This window comes from Siphateles boraxobius, unplaced genomic scaffold, assembly GCF_051911475.1.
Source record: "Siphateles boraxobius isolate OS27281-9 unplaced genomic scaffold, OSU_SipBor_1 161, whole genome shotgun sequence".
Classification (NCBI taxonomy): domain Eukaryota; kingdom Metazoa; phylum Chordata; class Actinopteri; order Cypriniformes; family Leuciscidae; genus Siphateles; species Siphateles boraxobius.
This window is the reverse complement of record NW_027508768.1, coordinates 1-25,358: the sequence shown is the minus strand read 5'-3', so window position 1 is coordinate 25,358 and position 25,358 is coordinate 1. Positions and strand designations below refer to the sequence as shown.

Below are 25,358 nucleotides of genomic sequence, written 5' to 3'. Positions count from 1 at the left end.
TTCGTTAACGTAAACCAATAGTCAAGCAGCTTTTAGTCATTTTAATGCAACCGTTCTCAGGCTTAGACTACAGTTAGTGAACCGTGAGAAAATATACAATTGTTTTTTTTTTCCTTCCCTTTTTGAGCGTTCAGCAATACGCGTCACATGACAGAAGTGAAATAACTTGTGGATTATGTCGACTTTAACTTCACTTTAGAAATGCCTCATCTTTAGGCAGTGTTCACTCTGTTCCTCCTGTGCTCTGAAATATCATCTTCCTGCAGTTTAATCACACAGAGCCCTGGAATTAATTAAAATAATGTGCAGTGATGCCTTAGGCTTCTGCTTTAAATAGACGAGAGCTTTTGGACCGGCTTCAAAACCCTCGCATGCCAGGACACTTGTGTTTGGTCTTTTGGTTGTCTTGGTTGGAACTTGAAAGTAAGTCTGTTAGGCGATTAGTGTGTTGGCCATGAGAGAGACCCTTATAAGGCAGCGCCCTATCTGACAATAAACTCATTAATTATTGATTTAAAACACGCTACATATGCAGAAACTCACACACGTCGCAAAGATGAATCACACGGGACGCTGCAAAAACCGTTCAGAATATACAGTCAAAGTCTGTCAGATGTTAAATTTGACTACACAATTACAAAATACCAGTTTAGCTTAAACGATTACCAAGCAATGCTCAATTTCAGGGATGCACGATATGAAAAATTTTAACCGATAACTGATAATTAAGTCCTTCTCATGACCGATACCGATAACCAATAAGTTCACATTTTTATATTATAATTGTCATATAATTTGTGCACCCAGGAGAATAGGAAATCTAGGATGGACTGATGAAACTGATGTTTTAGTAGGTCTTGGCTAACTATGATGGCAAACCTCAGTCCTGACTAGTAACTAGGGCTGCAACGATTCGTCGACAAAAATCGATAATAGAAATAGTCAACAATGAATTTAATTGTCGAAGTTGTCGCCAGACATGTTTTTTCTGACCGAGGCATCTCTCTTCATTACAATCTCTGCCGAAAGTCGCACATGCGCATTAGCTTCTCTGCTGAGCGATAACATACAGAATTAACTATTATAACTATTAAAATAGTCGTTAGTTGCAGCCCTACTAGTAACAGAACTATGACAGATCTATGGTTTATCTGCACTTAGGCTAGCAACTCATTAGCAACACATTTAATATTCAAGTATTTCATTTTTAACAAAGAAATGCATCTATTTAAGCTTTAATGCATGAGGATGAGGAAGGTATGAAGAGTTTAAGTCACATGTTTTTCAAATGCATAATAAATAAAATACATTTGTCAACCTCGAGAGAAAAACAAAAGAAAAACAAAAGTTCATCCTCAAAAGTGCATAGGGCATAGTTGAAATTTCTTTGAAATTATATAGTTTAACAAAATAAATAATAATAAACTTAAAAATGACTTCCAATTTGCATTACTCAACATCTTACCCTCCTCCAGCACTGCAAAAATGCCTTTCGAACTTAGGATTTTTGTTAAAAAATTCTTAAATCAAGATGCATTTACTAGAGTAAAATGACATGAGATATTACGTCCTCTTTTCCGTGGGAATTAATCAAAATGAAGTGAGTTGATGCTTAAAAAAAGCAAAATTATCTGCCAATGGGGAAAGAGAAATAATGTTAATAAAGATTATTTTTCTGACCATATTGGCAGATAATTTGGCTTGTTTTAAGCAAAACCTCACTTAATTTTTATAATGCATACACAGCGTTACGCATAGTGCGTATTCTGTGTAAGTATCGAACTGTTGTTATCGTTTTATCGCCCAGCCCTACAACAGATCCTCCTAAATATTACACACTGCACCTTTAAGACATTTACATTAATTCTAATGTGCAGTTTCATGCTACAGACAGAAAGTGTGTGTGTGTAGCGTGTTGATTGACAGCAGTGATTAGGCCTGGACTGGAACATGACGAGTATTGCATAACGAGTCCGCGGTTCTCAAGGTCAAGCGGGAACGAGGTCAGTGGAATACAGGAGAGCGACAGGAAACAGGAAGTGCATCATCATCACCATTGAGCTTCAGAGAACGCAGCTCTGTCACCTAGTGAGGGCCCTACATGCTCAGTGTGACATCAGACGCCCTGATGATGTCATTTTGATTAGCTTTGTGTTTGTGCGTTGTTTTAAAGAAGGGAATCCCAGCATGCATTGGTCGAAATAAATAAATGCATTACACTGACGAGAGATGTCAAGAGAAATATTGATACTTAATACAACCAGAAAAAAAGATTATTTAAAAGACGTGTGCGTGACATTTTATTCCTGATAACATGGTGAAAATGTGTGTCTGTTGTTGACAGTATATACTGATTCATATCCAAAATCCCCTTTAATATGTCAACAAAAATCAAACGAGAGTTTTGAACCTGACTTTATCCAGTGTTCAGATTTCTGTTCTGGAAATTTATGCAAAGTAGTGCATGCATATTAAATTAAATAATGCCAAACTCAACTTTTCAGAAGACTCGTAATACAAAAACATTTTTGCAGTTCATAATTCATGCAATTCACTATGGTTATGGTGATATCTATTAGTGAATGTTTATCGTGTTCACCTGTGTCTTGCTTTTACAAGCCATTTCTGGCTAAAGTCCAGTAAGTAAATGTAAATGGTTCAGCATGTTTTCTCAGTGTGGTTGGTCGTTGTCCAAGTGGGTCAAATGGCTGATAAACACACATGCGCATGCACTAGTGTGTGTGTGTGTGTGTGTGTGTGTGTTTGCATCAGCTCAAGGCTATTTCAGTCGAGTGGAAACACAGCCCGTCTCTCTGCTGATCACGACACATAATAATAATAATAATAATGATAATAATATCTCGCTCTTTCCTCATACTTTATCACAGTCTCTGTGTCCGGATCCACACTTGCAGTGAGATTAAAGTCTGTCTGAATAAAAACAAAAGTTCAAACATTGTTCACTTCATCAGCAGTTTTGTTTAGTCTTAGTCCTGCCAAATGTACTTTTTAGTTTTTATAAGATTTAGTAGGGATGCACTAATATAATATTTGAAAGCTGATAACCGATATAGGCTATTGGCCAATAAATTCAAATTTTTATATAGTTTTTGAGAGCCTGATTACAAAAACAAAAGTCTCAGCATTAAAATCCATGTTCAAAACACACAATTATAATGTTATTATTAGGGCTGCACGATATTGAAGAAAAATGCGATATGTGATAACTCATTAAATAATGCGATATGCGAGAGACTATAATGCTTAGTGTGTAAAATAAACAAATTATCTTTAAAATTATGACCTACTTACTTGTTTAACATTCTTTTTGTGACGAGAAAACACCCCTACAGCTTCTGAGTGTTTTACTGTCGCATAAGAAGTGTTTTTAACATCAGTGTAAACCACAGCGTTCAGCTTATCCGTCATCAGGATTATTTAACAACAGAAACTGAAATTACATTTATCAAATGTAAAAATAAAACACTGCTTAGTTTTCACTGTATGAATTAAAATACTGATTCTTATTAAAGCTAGGAAAGTTATTCAGTCGAGAGCAGCGAGTGATTTTATCAGTCTTTTGTTCATGACCTCAGTTATTGCAAGCCGTTGCGATATGCAGATCACCATAATGACCATATATACATTTGCGATATTTCGATATTGTGCAGCCCTTGTTCTCATTATCATTTTATGTAGCTGATATGACAGACATGCACTTTACTATATTTTTCTTTTTGAAGTGATTCCAATCATATTTCAAGCAGTTCATAACCAACATGTTGAACAGTGCGCATCTGAAGGGAATACTACATTATTTATCGGCTTTAATATATCGGGCAAATTTTCTTATAGGGCTGATAACCATAACATTAAAAATGAACATATATCAGCTGATACTGATATAATGGCCGATATATCGTGCATTCCTAGTTTTTCACAGTTTAATGTTATTAGATAGAACTGGTAAACAAAGGATGTAAACGGTATACAATATAGTGTTTGCCGTGTGGATGAAGCATAATGTCACTAGTTGAGCAGAAATATATAATCATGTTTCTCTTGCGTTAGATTTCCTCTAAGTGTAAAGGTTGAAAAGTGCCTGGACTTTTGGTGTTGCTCCACTGTTTTCCATGTTTGTGGAAAGTATAGGCTATGTAAACTTTCATGTTTCATATTGAATGCATTCAGCCAATCAGCGTACACTTACATCACACTGCATAAAATGCCCTTCTTTAAACAAGTTACAAGCGTGATGCATTTAAATCTAGGTAAAGTGCACTAAAGTCCAGCAAAAGCATCTGATAACGGGGTGAGCAAAACTGAATTGATAAGAATTCTTGAAAAGGCATAAATATCTAGTCACTAATAAATGCTATTGGATCTTAAAACTAGACCAAAAATTGTGTGAAGATTGCATTAAGACTGGAATATTTAACCTTAAATTCAGCTTATTTAAATGTTAAAACCTGAAAATATATGTAAATTCTTAAAACAACCCAATAAATTAATAACTTTAGTACTTTACTTAGATTTAAGTGCATCTTGCTTGTTTTAAGAAGGGACTTTTTTTGCAGTGTAGACCTTTCTTAAGATTCTTGAAATTAGAATTTTTAGGGGTGATATAATTATTAAAATGAACGCAACAATAGAACATGCACAGACACTTGCACTTTTTAGCTGTCACTCATTTCTGGTCAAATCTACCTCAAAATGAGCTCAAATTCACTCGCCAAGACCAAAGAACATCAATTTTGTTACAATTTCTAACCCTTTTTTTTCTAGAGATGATTTTTTATTTTTTTATTCTTTCTTAGATTTCAGTTTTTGCAGTGCACTGGTAGTTCCTGTTGTGTGGGTTAGACTCTTACTTTAAAAGACGTTCCTATAACTAAACCTGTTCCCAGTTCCTCTGGTGTGAACATAATAGTTATAGGACAAGGCCAGACAAGTAGTTTGTTGAGGGCTGGTTTTGTAGGGAAGGACTACATGCCTGCGCACATATAATTCAAACGCGCATACCTATAGAATTAACTCGTAATACGCATGTGCACGCCATCAGCGTTCTCGCGGGTTCGTGTTTTTAAAGTTTGCGTAGAGACAACTTAAGAGTTTTCTGTTAGAACGGTGTGTGTTAGCGGCCGCTAAGCTAATAACTAATGATCTTTACAGCGGAAGTGAATCAATCAAAACTAACTTTATCTGGACAATAACTTTATTCTAGATCTGCTGTACAATCTCTGTTACTGTAATCTCCTATTATCACTGTAAAGCTGCTGTGAAACTCTACATTGTTAAAGCGCTGTAGAAATGAAGGAGACTCGACTAGGAACTATAAATCGTTCCTCGGATGTGAAAGCCGCTCTTAAAAGAACTGTTTTCACTACAAAGATTAAGGCTGTAACAATATATCGCAATACAAGAATGCAACAATATTATGTATTGGGGATAGTTCACCCAAAATAAAAATTACTGTCAGAAAAATTTCAAGTTTTCATAGAAATAGTGTCAGTACTACATTAAACTACTATATATACTGTTGAATATAATGTAATAATGCAATGGGGGAATATTTCTGGGTTATTGTGATAATGTCTGATTGTTACCAGTGTTAAAGCCATAACTACATTAATTATTTTGTAATTTTTCCTTATATTAAGAGTGATTGTTTTTTGATAAATGCATATTTTGTGTTATTTTTATGGTATGGTGAGAGTTGATTAGTTGTATGTCCTACGCACGTGTAATAATTTGAAGGAAGAAGAAAGGGTTTGTGCTAGACCGTCTGTTTACCGGGAAAGGGATCGAATTTATTTTAGTGGAACGTGAATGAGTGTATAATCTTTTTTTTGTGTACTTGAGTTCTCTTAAAATACAACGAAAAAGTAAAGTTTACAAGACAGGTTATGGATTCACGCGTCAAATCCTTTGTGCTACATCCTTGTAGAAATGGCGAAGAAAGAAAAATGGCTCAGATCGCCATTACAACCAGTATAAAGTGACATATTATTATAAATATGTCTAGTCAATGAAAGAGTGCAAGCATTTTCATCTAAAATAATTCTGTATCAGAATCATCAATATGTTTATTCTGGTGTCACTATTATTTACATTATTGTACACGGATGTTGTGGCACATCCTCCAGAAACTGTGTTACCAAGCTGATCTGTGATCATTTAGGCCTTTATTATTTTCATATGTCATAAATGTGTTTAGGTCTGTGACATAATCATGATTGGACATCATGTTGAATAATCTGTCAGAGTTTATGATGCATTAAATATTGTGTTTTGTTTTGTTTTCCTGCAGGGAGATTCAGCTTCTACGACGACTACAACACAAGAACGTCATCCAGCTGGTGGATGTGCTGTACAACGAGGAGAAGCAGAAAATATATCCTTTACAATGTGTGTGTGTGTGTGAGTGATGCGGATCTACTGTGTCGAGATGCTGTTACCCACAATGCTGTGCTTTCAATTCCAGTGTCTTTTTCTTGCTCACGTTCTGCTGTTTGAAGTGAACACAAGCGTACTGAGACTCTTCCGATGCGCACTGTTCAACATGATGGTTATTAATTGCTTGAAATATGATTGGAATCACTTTAAAAAAAAGGAAAATACAGTAAAGTGCAAGTCTGTCATATCGGCTACATAAAATTATAATGAGAACATCCTTGTAATTGTGTGTTTGGGACATGGATTTTAATGGTGAACCTTTTGTTTTTGTAATCAGGCTCAAAAACTATAATAAAAAAATTGGATTCAGATTTATCAGCCAATATATCGGTTATCGGCGTTCAAATATAAAGAGTTATAGTATCGGCCAAAATGTTCATATCTGTGCATCTCTAGTCAAGACTGGAAATGTAATGGAAAGTAAAGCGTGTTGCATTGTGGGATATGGTTTAGCACTCTGCCTCAGGGTTCGTACAAGGTGCTTAAAGTACTTGAGTTTGACTGGAAAACCTTTGAAAACATCCATATTTCGAAAAGGTACTTGGAAAAGTGCTTGAGTTATTTAAATACAATATATGAAATTAAAAAAAAAAATTACACAATCTTTTCAGCAAAAAATACATTACATTTTACATCATTAATTTAGCAGACGCTTTTATCCAAACAGAACAATAGTAGTTAAACGATATGCAAGTGCTATGACTCTTCCCAGTTTAATCTAACGCAGCAGGACGTGTATTTTGTTTAGATATATAATAGAAGATAAAGTTTTCGTATTAATGGATCAAGTGTTGCCATTTAACACTGCACTCCGTGTGATAAACCCCATCAGGCCTTTTCTCAATACCAAGTACGCCAACTTTATAATATAAAATATTAATTATTGAACAGTAATAGCCATTAAATAAACTACAAATACAAATATAAACTACAAATAAATGCAAATGAACTTTGTATTAAATATATATATTATTAAATATGTTGTGAGTTGTATTTATGATACCTTATATTTGTAATTTGAGTAAAAAAAAAAAATCCTTAAATACTAAAGACGTTGTTTGATAACGACGACTTCTGATTGTAGTCCTTGAAAAACCAAAAAAGTAGTGCTTAATGTCCTGTAATTTATTTTTACAGTTAGGGCTGGGACGGTTACCGCAATACCGCGGTCACGTGACTCCAACCGCGGGTCTGAGCTCGTCACCGCAAAAAAAAACAAAAAAACCTTGGCCTGCACATGTGTACACGTTGTGTCTAATGACATGGATTATGTCTAATGATATTGTGTCTTACATGGATTCAAGGTTTTCTAAACAAAACTCATCATCAAAAGATGGAGCAAATCCGACCTTTCGCGATGTTCCACGACGCATAATAACATTCCATTCGCATTAGAGATGCGCGGATGGGCTATTATTATTTCATCCGCAACCGCATCACAAAACTCATCATCTGTCCGCCATCCACCCGCACCAAGGTTTTTTGATCAGTTTTCGAAACCGCCTCCGCGGCGCTGACTGTTTTAAGGTGTATGAGCAATGCGAGGCGCTGCTGTCGCGAGGCTAGAAAGCTCTCGGCTGTTCTAGAAAGATCCAATGCAGCAAAGATATTTAAAGGCGAAAGTGCCTAGTATATTGGCTATGTTGTATCCCCAGAATATCAGCAGTGAACTCCGTCTCCGATCGGCGCACAGGGATAAATATGAATAAGTAAATAGCCTATAACGCACATCGGCAAACCTGACCTTACCTGACTAGGCTACTGTAGACTAAAATGTTATCATTTCATTTTGAATTTTGTTTAAAAGTAGACATTTAGGCCCAGCCTACGCCGAGTTTCGGTTCATTTATGAGACGAGCTCCAGTTCACGCGCAAGAGATCGCACCCGCGCTTCCACTTCCTCCTGATTATATGTCTGCTATTTGCTTCTTATTTATTAATTCCAGGCAATTAGTTAATGAAACGGTGATTAAAATTAAGGTAGAATTTATACAAAACGAAATTTAATTTAAAGAAAGGCTTTCTACAAAACAAAACTTAATAAAGTGGTCAAAATCGTGTCTGACCCATCTTATGATCCTATCTTACTCATGATGTTCACTCTTCATATAATCGACATAGATTAAATAAAAAATAACACTATATTATGTAAACATAAATATGGAGTATAATATTTGTAATTAAGACATGTTGCAATAGGTGTTCATCTTTCATTTCCAATGTGAACATCATAATGTATTCTCCTGAAAATGATGAATTCAATGCGAATGTATGTGAGAATATTCTTAAATAAGGAAATCTATTCAGTGATTGGTTCATGCCAAATTACTGCTTGATGAAAATTTGACTATTTCAAATTGTGCTCGTTTTTTTCGGATGTAGGTGACAATATTTAACAAAGTCTGTCTAGCAAAAACGACTTCTGGTGCGTGCGCGAAAGTCTGTTTGGGGGGGCTTGCTATTTAAAGCGGTTTACCGCCATACCGCGGGAAAATCTTGCTTTTCAACCGCGGTTAGAAAAAATCCATACCGCCCCAGCCCTATTTACAGTTTCTGTACGAACCCTGCTGACTGTACTGGTCTTTTCACAGAGTATTTAGTGTGAAAAACAATTATATACAACTAAATGTGAATTGAGTTGATGTGTGGTTCTGGTTGTTTGCTCCTTGACGTATGGCGCACGTATATGGTGATGGAGTATTGTGTGTGTGGGATGCAGGAAATGTTGGACAGCGTTCCAGAGAAAAGATTTCCAGTGTTTCAAGCTCACGGGTGAGACGCCAGCCGTCAGATAACACACACTTCTCTGATAACACACACTTCTCTGATAACACACACTGCTCTGATAACACACACTTCTCTGATAACACACACTTCTCTGATAACACACACTTCTCTGATAACACACACTGCTCTGATAACACACACTTCTCTGATAACACACACTGCTCTGATAACACACACTGCTCAGATAACACACACTGCTCTGATAACACACACTGCTCTGATAACACACACTGCTCTGATAACACACACTGCTCTGATAACACACACTGCTCTGATAACACACACTGCTCTGATAACACACACTGCTCTGATAACACACACTGCTCTGATAACACACACTGCTCTGATAACACACACTGCTCTGATAACACACACTTCTCTGATAACACACACTGCTCTGATAACACACACTGCTCTGATAACACACACCGCTCTGATAACACACACCGCTCTGATAACACACACCGCTCTGATAACACACACCGCTCTGATAACACACACCGCTCTGATAACACACACCGCTCTGATAACACACACCGCTCTGATAACACACACCGCTCTGATAACACACACTGCTCTGATAACACACACTGCTCTGATAACACACACTGCTCTGATAACACACACTTCTCTGATAACACACACTTCTCTGATAACACACACTGCTCTGATAACACACACTGCTCAGATAACACACACTGCTCTGATAACACACACTGCTCTGATAACACACACTGCTCTGATAACACACACTGCTCTGATAACACACACTGCTCTGATAACACACACTGCTCTGATAACACACACTGCTCTGATAACACACACTGCTCTGATAACACACACTGCTCTGATAACACACACTGCTCTGATAACACACACTGCTCTGATAACACACACTTCTCTGATAACACACACTGCTCTGATAACACACACTGCTCTGATAACACACACCGCTCTGATAACACACACCGCTCTGATAACACACACCGCTCTGATAACACACACCGCTCTGATAACACACACCGCTCTGATAACACACACCGCTCTGATAACACACACCGCTCTGATAACACACACCGCTCTGATAACACACACCGCTCTGATAACACACACTGCTCTGATAACACACACTTCTCTGATAACACACACTGCTCTGATAACACACACTGCTCTGATAACACACACTGCTCTGATAACACACACTGCTCTGATAACACACACTGCTCTGATAACACACACTGCTCTGATAACACACACTGCTCTGATAACACACACTGCTCTGATAACACACACTGCTCTGATAACACACACTGCTCTGATAACACACACTTCTCTGATAACACACACTTCTCTGATAACACACACTTCTCTGATAACACACACTGCTCTGATAACACACACTGCTCTGATAACACACACTGCTCTGATAACACACACTGCTCTGATAACACACACTGCTCTGATAACACACACTGCTCTGATAACACACACCGCTCTGATAACACACACCGCTCTGATAACACACACCGCTCTGATAACACACACCGCTCTGATAACACACACCGCTCTGATAACACACACCGCTCTGATAACACACACCGCTCTGATAACACACACCGCTCTGATAACACACACCGCTCTGATAACACACACCGCTCTGATAACACACACCGCTCTAACACACACCGCTCTAACACACACCGCTCTGATAACACACACCGCTCTGATAACACACACCGCTCTGATAACACACACCGCTCTGATAACACACACCGCTCTGATAACACACACCGCTCTGATAACACACACCGCTCTGATAACACACACCGCTCTGATAACACACACCGCTCTGATAACACACACTGCTCTGATAACACACACTGCTCTGATAACACACACTGCTCTGATAACACACACTGCTCTGATAACACACACTTCTCTGATAACACACACTGCTCTGATAACACACACTGCTCTGATAACACACACTGCTCTGATAACACACACTGCTCTGATAACACACACTGCTCTGATAACACACACTGCTCTGATAACACACACTGCTCTGATAACACACACTGCTCTGATAACACACACTGCTCTGATAACACACACTGCTCTGATAACACACACTGCTCTGATAACACACACTGCTCTGATAACACACACTGCTCTGATAACACACACTGCTCTGATAACACACACTGCTCTGATAACACACACTGCTCTGATAACACACACTGCTCTGATAACACACACTGCTCTGATAACACACACTGCTCTGATAACACACACTGCTCTGATAACACACACTGCTCTGATAACACACACTGCTCTGATAACACACACTGCTCTGATAACACACACTGCTCTGATAACACACACTGCTCTGATAACACACACTGCTCTGATAACACACACTGCTCTGATAACACACACTGCTCTGATAACACACACTTCTCTGATAACACACACTGCTCTGATAACACACACTGCTCTGATAACACACACTGCTCTGATAACACACACTTCTCTGATAACACACACTTCTCTGATAACACACACTTCTCTGATAACACACACTTCTCTGATAACACACACTGCTCTGATAACACACACTTCTCTGATAACACACACTGCTCTGATAACACACACTGCTCTGATAACACACACTGCTCTGATAACACACACTGCTCTGATAACACATCATCTGTCACTTTAATGGACTTAGTTTCGATGATCTGTTACGGTATATTTTAATGAGCTTTTTGGATATTTGTTTTCATTTCCCACAGACGTCATATATAGACACACGTCCTATTCCATTTGTGACCGTAGATCGTCTTTATATAGACAGTGTTGTCAATTTGAATCGTTGAAATGTTAGTTTTTAGCCTAAGACTATTTTAACTGAGGTTAACTAACTTCAGAAGTGATAGTTTAATCCTACATCCACAGAAGTTTATAGAGACGTGTTTATCAGACTCTTTGGTTCAGTTTTAAGGAGAAAATACTCAACACACTGCATAAAAAAACGCTTTTCTAACTAAGGATTTTTGTCTTGTTTCCAGTCCAAATATCAAAAAATTCTTAAATCAAGATGCATTTACTAGATGAGTAAAATGACATGAGATATTATATCCTGTTTTCCGGGGGAATTAATCAAAATGAAGTGAGTTTTTTGCTTAAAACAAGCCAATGGGGTCAGAAAAATAATGTTAAGTCAAACAGAAACAAGATTATTTTTCTTACCTTATTGGCTGATAATTTTGCTTGTTTTAAGCAAAAACTCACTTAATTTTGATTTATATCCCCAGAAAACAAGACTTAATCTTATGTCATTTTTCTACTTTAGTAAATGGGTCTTGATTTAAGAAATGTTTGATATTTGGACTGGAAACAAGACAAAAATACTGAGTTAGTAAAGCATTTTTGCAGCGCAATGCTGTCGACTTATGAATTTGCACACGGTTTGTCCTAAAGCATATAAACAACATTAAAAACTTAATATTCTCCACAGGGGACTTTAAATATTCTTAACGTTTGACCGGTGTAAAGTTGGAGATTGTAAATGCATTAATAAGCTGATCTTTCAGGTCATAAAAATAAAATAAAAATCTCTTTCAGGTACTTCTGCCAGCTTCTGGATGGCCTTGAATACTTGCACAGCCAGGGAATTGTACACAAAGATATTAAACCAGGGAATTTGCTGCTCACTACAGACGGGGCGTTGAAGATCTCGGACTTGGGTGTAGCGGAGGTGAGCCGATTTTTGTGCATATCCGATCAGAATTAGCTAATGTGAACAGCAAAAAATCACATTACAAATCCATTTCAAGCTACATCCATATATGGTTTAAAATCCTATTAAAAAACGGCATAGAAATCAATGCAGATATTTTGAGTAGTGCTAGGTATCGTTCAAAAAATTTCGATACCGATACCTTGATTTCGATACCGGTTCCTGAACGATACTTTTTTCGACACTAATTTTATGAAATCCATTTTAACAAGATTACATAACACATTACCTCAAAAAAACTTTGGGGTTTTTTTTTTTTAGCTTGACCTATGCTCCTCCTTAGCAGGTGCACAAAGGAACAAAAAAAATATTGTTTTTACTGCTTATTGGCTCACTGAGGTTGATGAGTTAACCCCTTAGGTATCGAAATCTGGTACCGAACAAGAAGTCATTTTTCGATACTCAATAGTATCGAGGCAGTTCGTTCGGTACCTAAAAAGGTACACTGCACTAATTTTGAGCTGCGTGGACTAGGGGTGTCGAAATTAATCGTTTCTACGATGCATCGCGATTAGGGCTGTCACTTTACGTTCGAAAATCGATTGCACAATCGATCGGACCAACCAACACAAGTTTCGAAAACGAAAATAGGGAATCGATTTTAACTGCCTTTTTTTAAACCAAAAATGTGTTTTAGGTAGACAGATTAATACAGTACACAGAACATGTTGGATGTTGGAAAATAACAATGTCTGTTCTGTTAACCAAATGCTTTTTAATATTTGCTATTACCTCAGTGCAAGTGAACAAGGGCGCCGTTATTTGTTGCTTAGTGACGTGTGTGTTCAAGCAAGCCAGAAATGCGCAGATTCTGCGCAATACGCTGTATTTAATATATCATGAGGACTCAAGAGTTGCGTATTTGCGCTAAATCCACGCAGATTTGGCTTACACGAACTTCCCCAGCAAAGTGAGTAAACATAGAAACACGCCAAATTGACTCGTGATATGACAGCGTAACCCGCCAAAGTTCATTTTTATCCGAATTTGGCGGGTGTTAATTTCAATCCCTGTTTGTCATTGTGCAAAAAACTTCACGCCAATAAATCATCAGAAATATTTATAAGACTTGTGCGCGTCTCAAGCGCCCTCTTTACGTTCGTCCTAATGCCTGTTATAGTTGTCCGTGGATTTGCCAATATTTGGTGTTGAAAATGGAAACGTCTTTAGACATGGAAAAATCGATTTTACAATCGATTCAATGAACACATATGTCTCAAAAATCGAACAGGATTTTTTCACAAAAGTGACAGCCCTAATCGCGATGCAGACGAGGACGATTCGGTATCGGTTCAGTAATAGACCATAACCGGTTATACTGACGCTTTTCTGACGTCATTTGTCGCGTGTGTGCTTTGTTGCGGTAGCATACAATGGCAGAGGAGGCGAGACGCGAGTGCGAGTAATTAAAAATGCTCTGAATACTATAAAAGCCTACATCTAATCTGGGCACATTTCGGCTCTAATGAACAACCTGGTAAGCACGACCTGGAGAAGACACACGCTGTGCGCGCTCATGTCACGCACACATAGAGCTGATTTAAGTATCCGAACCCGATGGTCAAATTACAATTATTCTGTGTTGTTACACATGATTATAAATGGATGATCGTTACCTTCAACAGCGGGCTCGGCGACGGTTGATGCTCGCATCTCTATGGTAACATTATACACTGATGAATGAGCGCTGCTTTTAAATGAACATTTCTTTACAACAAATATTGAATTGACAAAATTTCATTTACTAAATGGCATAAACAGGCTTTACTCCCTTGAAACTTAAACTGGAATGTCAGTTTCTGTCAGTGCGACTTCCCGAACAGGCGAACACGCGCGCGCGCGCGCGCACACACATCACTTTTGGAGTAAAAATTTAAATTGCATTGAAATTCAATCGAATTGAACTGAATCGTTGACTTGATAATCGTAATCGAACCGAACCGTGAGACCAGTGTAGGTTCACACCCCTAGCGTTGACACACAAATCGGATCTGAACTGTTGCAATACACAGCGTGGACGTCATTGAGCTTTCCTGTAGATCAAACAGTAGAGCGCTGGTGCTTGCAACACCAAGGTCATGGGTTCGATTCCCAATGAAAGTGAGAACTCAGAAGAATGTAAAATTTGTACCTTGAAATGCAATGCAAGTCGCTTTAGATAAAAGCGTCTGTAAAAGACAAATCTTTTGCGATGAGATTCCAGCGACAAATAATTAGTCTGACTGCGAGATGCGTCAAAATCAATCAAAACCCACAGCCAATCAGAACAGCGTGTGGGCGGAGTCTCACTAGAGTAATCCTGACGGCACTCGCAAGAAAATGAATACTTAATAAAATCCAAATATTACACCATTTAAACATTATTAAAAATACATGGGCTACTGAGTTACTAAAACAATCTTTGTCACAGAATACACTTGTTTGCTCACATGTTTGAACATTCTTGTTTCAATGTTTAATGTTTGATGTGAATTATCCATTGTTGCTTTTACAGCTCCAAAGCTGGAGCACTAATGATATTCAGTCACATTACACGCTTTTAACATAAATAAAGCACATAAACAGTCCCTGAGATTATCATTGCCACACTTGTTTGTTGTTCCAGCCGTGACTAAAATAGATGTCGCGTGTCGCGCTGATTAGGACAAAAACTCTGATTAACATGGAAAAGATACTTTTATCGCGCGTCGCGTGTCGCGTGTGTAGTTAGGACACGGTGCGTTAAAGATGACAGCCTTAAAGATGAAATGAACTGAATTTTGAAAAAGGGTGATATAACAGATGTATTTTATTTATTCTCATTGGTACAATTATTAAAATGGCAGAATTTGTTAAAAGGGATAAAATGATACGTTGAAAATGTTGTTGTTGTTACATGGGCGCCGCCATATTGGATTTCAACATTCAGCTACGTCACTGGCGATGGTAGGCTAAAGCCCAATTTATGCTTCTGCGTCGAACTTACGCCGTAGCTACGTAGCTGTGAGTAGCGCGCGTACCCTTCGGCGTACCCTGACGTGCACCTCTCCAAAATGTAACAACGCGTCAATTCTACGCGGACGCAAGCGCTGTGATTGGTCTGCTCAAACCGCTCCCTCTGGTTTCACATGCCGGTTCGTCAACCGGTTCGTCAACGCGGACAACAACGCAGAAGTATAAATTAAAAGCAATGCGTAGTCTACGGCGTAGAGGCTCCGGCGTTTGTCCAGAAGTATAAATCAGCCTGAACGTTACTCCGTTGCCAACCAACACTAGCAGAGCTAGCTTCTCTCTACCCCCTGCCTTGTCATTTAAAATTATTCTAGTCGTGATTTCTAGTGTTTAATCCTAGGTAAGAGACGGATGTGTTGAAAACGTCAATGAGTACATGAAGCGTCTGACATCAAATGTTTTATTTAGCTACAAGTCCAACGCATACTAGAATCCTTGATATTCGGCTGAGGGGAAAAGATGTAACGTTAACGTTAGTTCACTGCACAGGATGGGATCCGTATCCTATTCCTCTTCCCAAATGCCCCCTCGCCCAAAGAGTGAACTGCCGGTATGCTGTTAACCTAAACAGTCGGAGAAAAGGATATAACAAGTTAGCCTAGCCTAGCCCAGTCGCCAATTCGTAAAATACAGTGTTACATACCAGCTACTTATGGGGCGCTCCAGCCTCTCAGCTCGGACATCCCTTAGAGATAGCATAGCCACCTCCAACACGTCTCTCTCACCGCACAGCGTGCGAATGAACGGTGCATGAAGATGCATTTTCGACAATCAATAAATGTTCCAGGTTGACCTCTCTGCAACAGATCGACTCCGGTGCAGTGTCCATGCTCCGGCAGCGCCCGCGCCCACACCCGCACCTGTCACTTCCCCCAAACATCCTGTGCTGGAGCCTGAAACTGGTCATGTGCTGGTAGTCAGATACTACTGGCCTGTCCCTCACAGGCTCCAATGCGTAACCAATGCCATTAAAATGACTCATTTTCGTGTGTGTATATAGGACCTGCAGCTGTTGCCTATATACCTTCGCAGGTCCTACCATGCCAGTGACGTCATCGAGATTGCCAGCGTAACAAACGCAATTTTTGTGCTGCTTAAAAAGCTATTTTGATATTTTTTAGTTAATTTTTTTTAATGTAATTTACTTTTAATTGTCATAAACCACACGTTATCAACGTTGTTTTTTTCAGTTCATCTTTAAAGTCGCGTGGAACAGAAGTTGCGCTCGTCTTTTCTTCCATATTGTGACGTATATGTCTGAGTAAAATGGCTTCTGTGACAGATGTTGACCTCTGACCTCCAGGCGCTCCACCCGTTCGCGGAGGACGACACGTGCCGCACGAGTCAGGGGTCGCCAGCCTTTCAGCCGCCGGAGATCGCCAACGGCCTGGACACGTTTTCAGGGTTTAAGGTGGACATCTGGTCTGCCGGGGTCACACTGTGAGTACACAGACACACACACACACACATACACACACACACGCTCTGGTTATTACAGGGTACATACAAGGTGCTTAAAGTCCCTGTAAAGTCAAAATGAAGTATGTGTTCTGAGTTTGTCATATCACAGAAAAATGTGTTATTAGACACCCAGCCAAATTTGAATGATAAAAAAAGCCGGCAAGTACATAAAATAAGCTATCAAAATCTTGAAAAAATGAGCAGTAGTCTCTGCTTTCAAACGGTGGGTGTGTGTCTGCTGGCTGCGCTGAAACCACGCCCACTCGTGGTAAAGCTGCTGTCGCCACAATCAACTGTCACCCGCTACAGCTGGAATGGATGCTCCTAGCAGCTTATCAGGTTAATTATAACATAAGCACACAAGGCAACTTACACTCATTGGTGGGCACGCACTGCCTATGATGTCACCAGTTGTCGGCGCGACAGGATGAAGGCCGAGGTGGGAGATAGTCGTTCGGCACCATTCACCAGTAACAGCGGATTATCAGTGAATCCCAGTTGTCTCCGACGAAAGTTATAAAACTATCCCGTGTAAAATGATCACTACAGAGGCGGGTTTTGGTGGTGATCCTCAGCTCTCCATCAAGGTGGCTCTTCACAAAATTATTCCACCTCTTCTTGATGTGATCGTATTTAGGAAATTTAAATAAGGACACCGATCTGTTTTGTACGTGATCGCATCCAGGTAGTACGCATTTCCGTGACGAAGACATAGCTAACTAGCAAACTAAGCTGTAGTAACTAATAATACTGACAGTAACTTGCGATTGAGCGGCAAACTGATGCGAACGTGCTCTATTTATATTGTTAGTGGAGCGGCCAGCCTCAGGCACTCCAGTGCATCATCAGGTAGGGGCGGGGCCAGGAGCTTAGGCACTCCAGTGCATCATCAGGTAGGGGCGGGGCCAGGAGCTCAGGCACTCCAGTGCGTCATCAGGTAGGGGCGGGGCCAGGAGCTTAGGCACTCCAGTGCATCATCAGGTAGGGGCGGGGCCAGGAGCTTAGGCACTCCAGTGCATCATCAGGTAGGGGCGGGGCCAGGAGCTCAGGCACTCCAGTGCGTCATCAGGTAGGGGCGGGGCCAGGAGCTCAGGCACTCCAGTGCGTCATCAGGTAGGGGCTGGGCCAGGAGCTCAGGGGCTCCAGTGCGTCATCAGGTAGGGGCGGGGCCAGGAGCTCAGGCACTCCAGTGCGTCATCAGGTAGGGGCGGGGCCAGGAGCTCAGGCACTCCAGTGCATCATCAGGTAGGGGCGGGGCCAGGAGCTCAGGCACTCCAGTGCGTCATCAGGTAGGGGCGGGGCCAGGAGCTCAGGCACTCCAGTGCATCATCAGGTAGAGGCGGGTCCAGGAGCTCAGGCACTCCTGTGCGTCATCAGGTAGGGGCGGGGCCAGGAGCTCAGGCACTCCAGTGCGTCATCAGGTAGGGGCGGGGCCAGAAGCTCAGGCACTCCAGTGCGTCATCAGGTAGGGGCGGGGCCAGGAGCTCAGGCGCTCCAGTGCGTCATCAGGTAGGGGCGGGGGCAGGAGCTCAGGGGCTCCAGTGCGTCATCAGGTAGGGGCGGAGCCAGGAGCTCAGGGGCTCCAGTGCGTCATCAGGTAGGGGCGGGGCCAGGAGCTCAGGGGCTCCAGTGCGTCATCAGGTAGAGGCGGGTCCAGGAGCTCAGGCACTCCAGTGCGTCATCAGGTAGGGGCGGGGCCAGGAGCTCAGGCACTCCAGTGCGTCATCAGGTAGGGGCGGGGCCAGGAGCTCAGGCACTCCAGTGCATCATCAGGTAGGGGCGGGGCCAGGAGCTCAGGCACTCCAGTGCGTCATCAGGTAGGGGCGGGGCCAGGAGCTCAGGCACTCCAGTGCATCATCAGGTAGGGGCGGGGCCAGGAGCTCAGGCACTCCAGTGCGTCATCAGGTAGGGGCGGGGCCAGGAGCTCAGGGGCTCCAGTGCGTCATCAGGTAGGGGCGGAGCCAGGAGCTCAGGGGCTCCAGTGCGTCATCAGGTAGGGGCGGGGCCAGGAGCTCAGGCACTCCAGTGCGTCATCAGGTAGGGGCGGGGCCAGGAGCTCAGGGGCTCCAGTGCGTCATCAGGTAGGGGCGGAGCCAGGAGCTCAGGGGCTCCAGTGTGTCATCAGGTAGGGGCGGGGCCAGGAGCTCAGGGGCTCCAGTGCGTCATCAGGTAGGGGCGGGGCCAGGAGCTCATTGGCTCTAGTGCGTCATCAGGTAGGGGTGGGGCCAGGAGCTCAGGGGCTCCAGTGCGTCATCAGGTAGGGGCGGGGCCAGGAGCTCATTGGCTCTAGTGCGTCATCAGGTAGGGGCGGGGCCAGGAGCTCAGGGGCTCCAGTGCGTCATCAGGTAGGGGCGGGGCCAGGAGCTCATTGGCTCTAGTGCGTCATCAGGTAGGGGTGGGGCCAGGAGCTCAGGGGCTCCAATGCGTCATAGAGTACCCTTTTAGCCCCGCCCAAAAAATCCGTAAAATATCAATGGTGAAAAACTGTTTAACAGTCTAACTCCACAATTCAGTACTTCACAGTTCACAGTCTTTGTAATGTGTTTTAGCAATACATTTCTAACATTTATAATGTGTTTAGAATTTTTTTTTAATTGCCTTTACAGGGACTTTAGAGTACTTGAATTTGACTTTTTGAAATTTAAGTCCTGGAAAACCCTTGAAAATATTCATATTTACGAAAAGTGTTTGAGTTATTTAAATACAAGATATATTAAAAAATGTTTTTTTTAAACACAATCTTTTCTGGCAAATTTAACTCTAAAGTCCGTGTGATAAACCCCATCACACCTTTCCTCAATACCATGTACACCAACATTATAATATAAAATATTATTAATTGAACAGTAATAGCCATTATAGACTTTGTATTTAATATATAAATATATTATAAAATGTTTTTAAGTTGTATTTTGGATACCTTTTATTTGTAATTTGAGTCTAAAAAATCCTAAAGACATTGTTGATAAGTGTGATCTCTATAGTCTTTGAAAACCAAAAAAATTGTGCTTAAAAAAAATCCTGGAATTTGTTTTTACAGTTTCTGTACGAACCCTGATATGAACATAACTGGCGTTTAATCATGGAAACCAACCAGCTACGAGATGCATCATAACATTATACATTGATTTGAATCAAAAAAGGATTTTAAAACCTGATAGAAAGGTACAAGACTGGGAACTTAACAGGTTTAGTGTAGCCTAGCATTGCGAACAGCAATAAGTTAAAAGTTAAAAATCCTTTGTTTTAGAGCTGCTTTAATTTGCTCATATACAAAATCACAGTTAGCTAAAAATGTATTCATTTAAACAATGTAATGATTTAATGCAGAAACAAACAAGTCTTCATTACTTCAATGAGCTCATTATTAACAAATGATTGACATGTAGCATTGTAGTAAAATGTAGCATTGTTGTAGAAACAGGTAAATTGAATTGTTTGCATCCTTTAATCATTAATTTTCTGTTTATTCTTGTGATGCCAATATAATTAGCATGTAACTCAAAAGCCACGCGAGACGCACGACAAACAAACGCGCGTTTTGCAACGGTAAACAAAACAAAGTTTCCTAGCAACGAAGAACCGAGTTAAAATCCAATGAAAAAAGTAAACGCTTCTCTTTAAATTAATGTATATTGCAAAACATTAACAATATATGGTTTTAATGACATAATCGAGTCATTCTTGCTATTCTTTAAACACACACACAAATATTCTTGCAAACTGAGAACGACTCGATTACGCAACACTAAAAAGTGGGCGGAGCTAAAGAGCTTTTTTTGGCCTTGCCGCAACACTGATTGGTGAAATTTTCTGTGCGGCATTATGGGTAATGTAGTTTTTCCACAAATTCTGTTAAATATGATTATTTAAAAAAAAATTGGAAATAACTTCAACGTATGGTTCCAGCAAAAGCACATTCCACTGATTAACAATTAACCTCACAAAAGGTACTTTATAAGTTCTCATATATACGTTTCCCCTGTGGAGTAAATAATGGAGTGTTTATTATTGCTCTTTTGCATTTGAATGTGTTCTGATGTCATTAAAGCTTGTAACCCACAAAACCTCCGTTTCCCGCTCGCAGATACAACCTAACGACGAGCCTGTACCCGTTCGAAGGGGACAACATCTATAAGCTATTCGAGAACATCGGGAAGGGCGACTACAGTATTCCTGAGGATTGTGGCCCGCTGCTCTCAGACCTGTTGAGAGGTGAGAGGTCAAACTACACTTTTGTTTATAAAGCACTTTCAAAACCATTAGAATGGACCAAAGTGCTGTCCATAAATAGTAAATAACTCTAAAATACATAGAAACATAAAATAACATTAAAACATGACACCAAGAAAATCATACAACCAATCACTCACAGTTCTCAAACATAATTAAACGCGGAAATCTTGATACAGTCCTTTTTCAATAATTGAAAGGGGTTTTTAAATTATTTAACAATTATTGGGATTTTAAAACCACATTTAAAGGGATAGTTCACCCTGTATCCATTAAAAATCACCAAAATTAAATATTTAAATGTTTTTCCTTGAAAAAATGCCTTAAAATATCTTGAATGTAACTCGACACCCTTGCCTCATTTAGTATGCGCGGTTCTATGAATATGCAAATGAGCTCCGCCTCCACTCACTCACTCACTCAGAGATCCACTCGTTGACGATCACACGTTGATCTGATTGGTTACAAGGTAGTTTGTGACGTCAGAAACACCAGCGATTTCAAAGCGTGTTTTTGAGACTGTCTTTGGTTCACTGCAGTTTTAAGGAGAAAATACTCAGCAATGCTGTCGACTTATGAATTTACACATGGTTTGTCTTAAAGCATATTAAAAACACCACATAGACACATAAACAACATTAAAAGCTGGATTTTCAACACAGGGGGACTTTTAAGAGTAAAAAAAAACACATACAGGCGACCCATATAATACCCGCAGCTCCTGATGATACACTGATGAAGTGAAACTTCGGTCTTTGCAAGAAACTGAACATTTTTATAACATTATTGCCTGTAAACCGCAGCTGTGCTGCAACTCACAGGTTTGACCTTTAGATGGCGACATTGTGACACTAATGTTCAGCACTGATGGTTGTGTTTGAGCAAATGCTGATGAAACGTCCACACACACACTCTCACCTCACACACACACAACCTCTCTCTCTCACACAAACATACTGGCAATTAATAGTAGTTAGAGTGTGAAGCTCTGCTGATGTTCTGTTTCTTCATCTGAGGTGTTTTTATCTGCAGGAATGCTGGAATATGATCCTGTAAAGAGGTTTTCAATACAGCGTATCAGACAACACAAGTGAGTCCTTCATCCTCATACTCGCACACATCTGCTGATGAGATGAATATGAAATCATGCAGTTTTGGCTCTCCCTGTCTTAGAGGATCTATTACACCAGTCTTAATGTTGTTTTCAGGCTCTACTAGAACAGGTTTTCCTGCTTGAATGTTGATTATTTTCCTCATATTCTCCATTGTTGCGGCTCCTCTCTTCCCAGTCTGTCAGTAACGCTCTGTTTACTTCCTGTCTCTATGAAGCCCCTCCTCCTCGTAAAGCCCCTCCTCCACTGTGCTCTGATTGGTCGGCTGGATCAGTGTGTTGTGATTGGTCGAGCGCTTCGAGTGTGTTTGGGAAATGTCCCACCACTTACCATTACTGCTAGTTTAACACACTACTAACTAACTCAAGCAGACCCCGCCTCTTTATTTTTTCATCTTTCTTTTATTTTCACCCCTTGTTCTAATATAAGCAAGTGTTTGAAATTAACTTTTTCACTCACCGGCCAATTTGTTCACTAAATTTGAGTTTCCGGCCTTTCAGAACTTCTACTAGCATTAACCCTCCAAAAAAAGATAGATATAAACCAGATTAACTGTCAAAGTTTATATTATAAAATTATGATTTTGTTTGTTTAAGAAATGAATGTATGAAATCCAGTACCTCCTCCTTTCCTCTTTCATCCTCTTTTTCATCTAAAATGTTTTATGTGGACTGATCAATACAGTAAAAAAAACATGTAGGATGTTGGCAAATAATACTGTCTTTTCTGTTAACCAAATGCTGATTAATCTTTGCTATTGCTTCAATGTAAATAACAAGCGCGCCGTTATTTGTTGTTGCGTGACGTGTGTGTTCAAGTAAGCCAGATATTAGCAGATTCTGCACAATATGCTGTATTTAATATATCATAATGACTCGCGCGTATTTACGCAGATTTTTCTCACACAAACTTCCCCAGAAAAGTGAGTAAACATATAAAACCCGCGCAAATTGGCTCTTGATTTGACCATTTCCCGCCAAAGCTGATTTATACACACATTTGGCGTGTGTTAATTTCAAACCCTGTCGAACACAGAGATTTGAGAGTGGGAGGAAGAGGAGAATAGAGAGAGTGGGAGAGATGAGTTAGAAATAAACATGGCCTGGATTTGAGGATGAGGAAACTGATGCGGTTTCCATGGATACGGAAGAGCTCTTGAGGATGTGCAGTAATGATGATTGATCTCACCTGAGGAACGCCAGATCATGTGACACTTAAAGGAATAGTTCACCCAAAAATGAAAATTACCCCATGATTAACTCATCCTGAAGCCATCCTAGGTGTATATGACTTTCTTCTTTCAGACGAATACAATCGGAGTTATATTAAAATAGGGCTGCAACTAACGATTATTTTGATAATCGATTAATCGGACGATTATTTTTTTGATTAGTCGATTAATCGGATAGAAATTAAATTAGATTTTTTTTTTTATTATAACTAAATAAAACCGTAAATCAGGGTATTTATGTGTAAAAGTGTACTTTAAAAAGTGCAAAAGCCACACATTGAGTTTTACTAATATCAATATTTGCATTGTTTTTAATGATAATTGCTGATGGCAAGTTGACAAACATGATTATTGTTAAAAAAATGATATCCAACATATTATGTTTTAACACAATTTTTGTTAAAACAAATTTACACAGACATGTTGTTCAGATGTGAATATCTGAACTAAAAACAAACTAAAAACATCTAAAATATATAATTCATTTAATTTTTATTTAAAATTAATTATATATAAGGAATATAAGGATAAAGAATATAATATATATTATATATAATATATAAAAGAATAATATAAGGATAAATTGATTAAATAAATATAGAAAGACTGAAAACAATTGTGTGAACGTAGAGCCGCAGTAGATCGCGTTTGAAAAACAATTAAAACTTAGTAGACAAATGCTATAAAAAGAGAACGGAATGGAGGTAACGTTACCCAGCAAGCTAACAGGCTTGAGTAAAGGACAGGAGAAATTATGCATTAGTGCACAAGCATTCGCTGAAAACCACTGAGTACAGTGACTAAAAAACAATATTTTACTGCTGCTGTTATTAACTGCCTTTATATTTAGTGCTTCGCTTTGTAAAGACCGTTTTAATTTAACCTATTTCTGCGGTAGCGCTATTTTAATCCATCACTTACGTTGCGAGCGAACTGATTGCGCAACCTGATGCTCGAGACAAAATACAGACATCCCAAGATCCCGGAAGTCCCGGGAGTCTCCCGCATATTGATTGCGGCTCCCTGATGCCCGCGAATTAGTTCAAACTCCCGAAATCTAGAGCGCGCATGCGAGACAGAAGAGACTGCTCCAAACCGTGTAGCGCGCGCGCTCGGCAGAGCGCCTGAGGGAGAGAGACCTTGCGTGTGTGTGCGTACCAGTAAACGCTCCCCGTGACGTAAGCAGACCAACTAATCGATAATGACATTCGTTGACAACGATTTTCATAATCGATTATAATCGATTTTATCGATTAGTTGTTGCAGCCCTATATTAAAAAATGTC

General features: G+C 40.0%; 1 protein-coding gene across 2 annotated transcripts in view; it reads left to right on the top strand.

Annotated features, from left to right (window-relative positions):
* The window catches only part of LOC143739997 (serine/threonine-protein kinase STK11), a 28,985-nt gene extending 6,117 nt beyond the window's left edge, over positions 1-22,868 (top strand). Inside the window, exons 3-8 of one of the 2 annotated variants that reach the window (XM_077232012.1) lie at positions 6,311-6,394; positions 9,139-9,228; positions 12,871-13,003; positions 17,340-17,476; positions 21,585-21,712; positions 22,763-22,868. In XM_077232012.1, coding sequence (XP_077088127.1) covers positions 6,311-6,394; positions 9,139-9,228; positions 12,871-13,003; positions 17,340-17,476; positions 21,585-21,712; positions 22,763-22,824 — 634 coding nt within the window. In that variant the 3' untranslated portion in view covers positions 22,825-22,868. Of the gene's footprint in view, positions 1-6,310; positions 6,395-9,138; positions 9,229-12,870; positions 13,004-17,318; positions 17,477-21,584; positions 21,713-22,762 lie in introns of both variants that reach the window. The other variant, XM_077232011.1, reaches the window with a different exon arrangement.
* Positions 22,869-25,358: the final 2,490 nt, after the last annotated feature.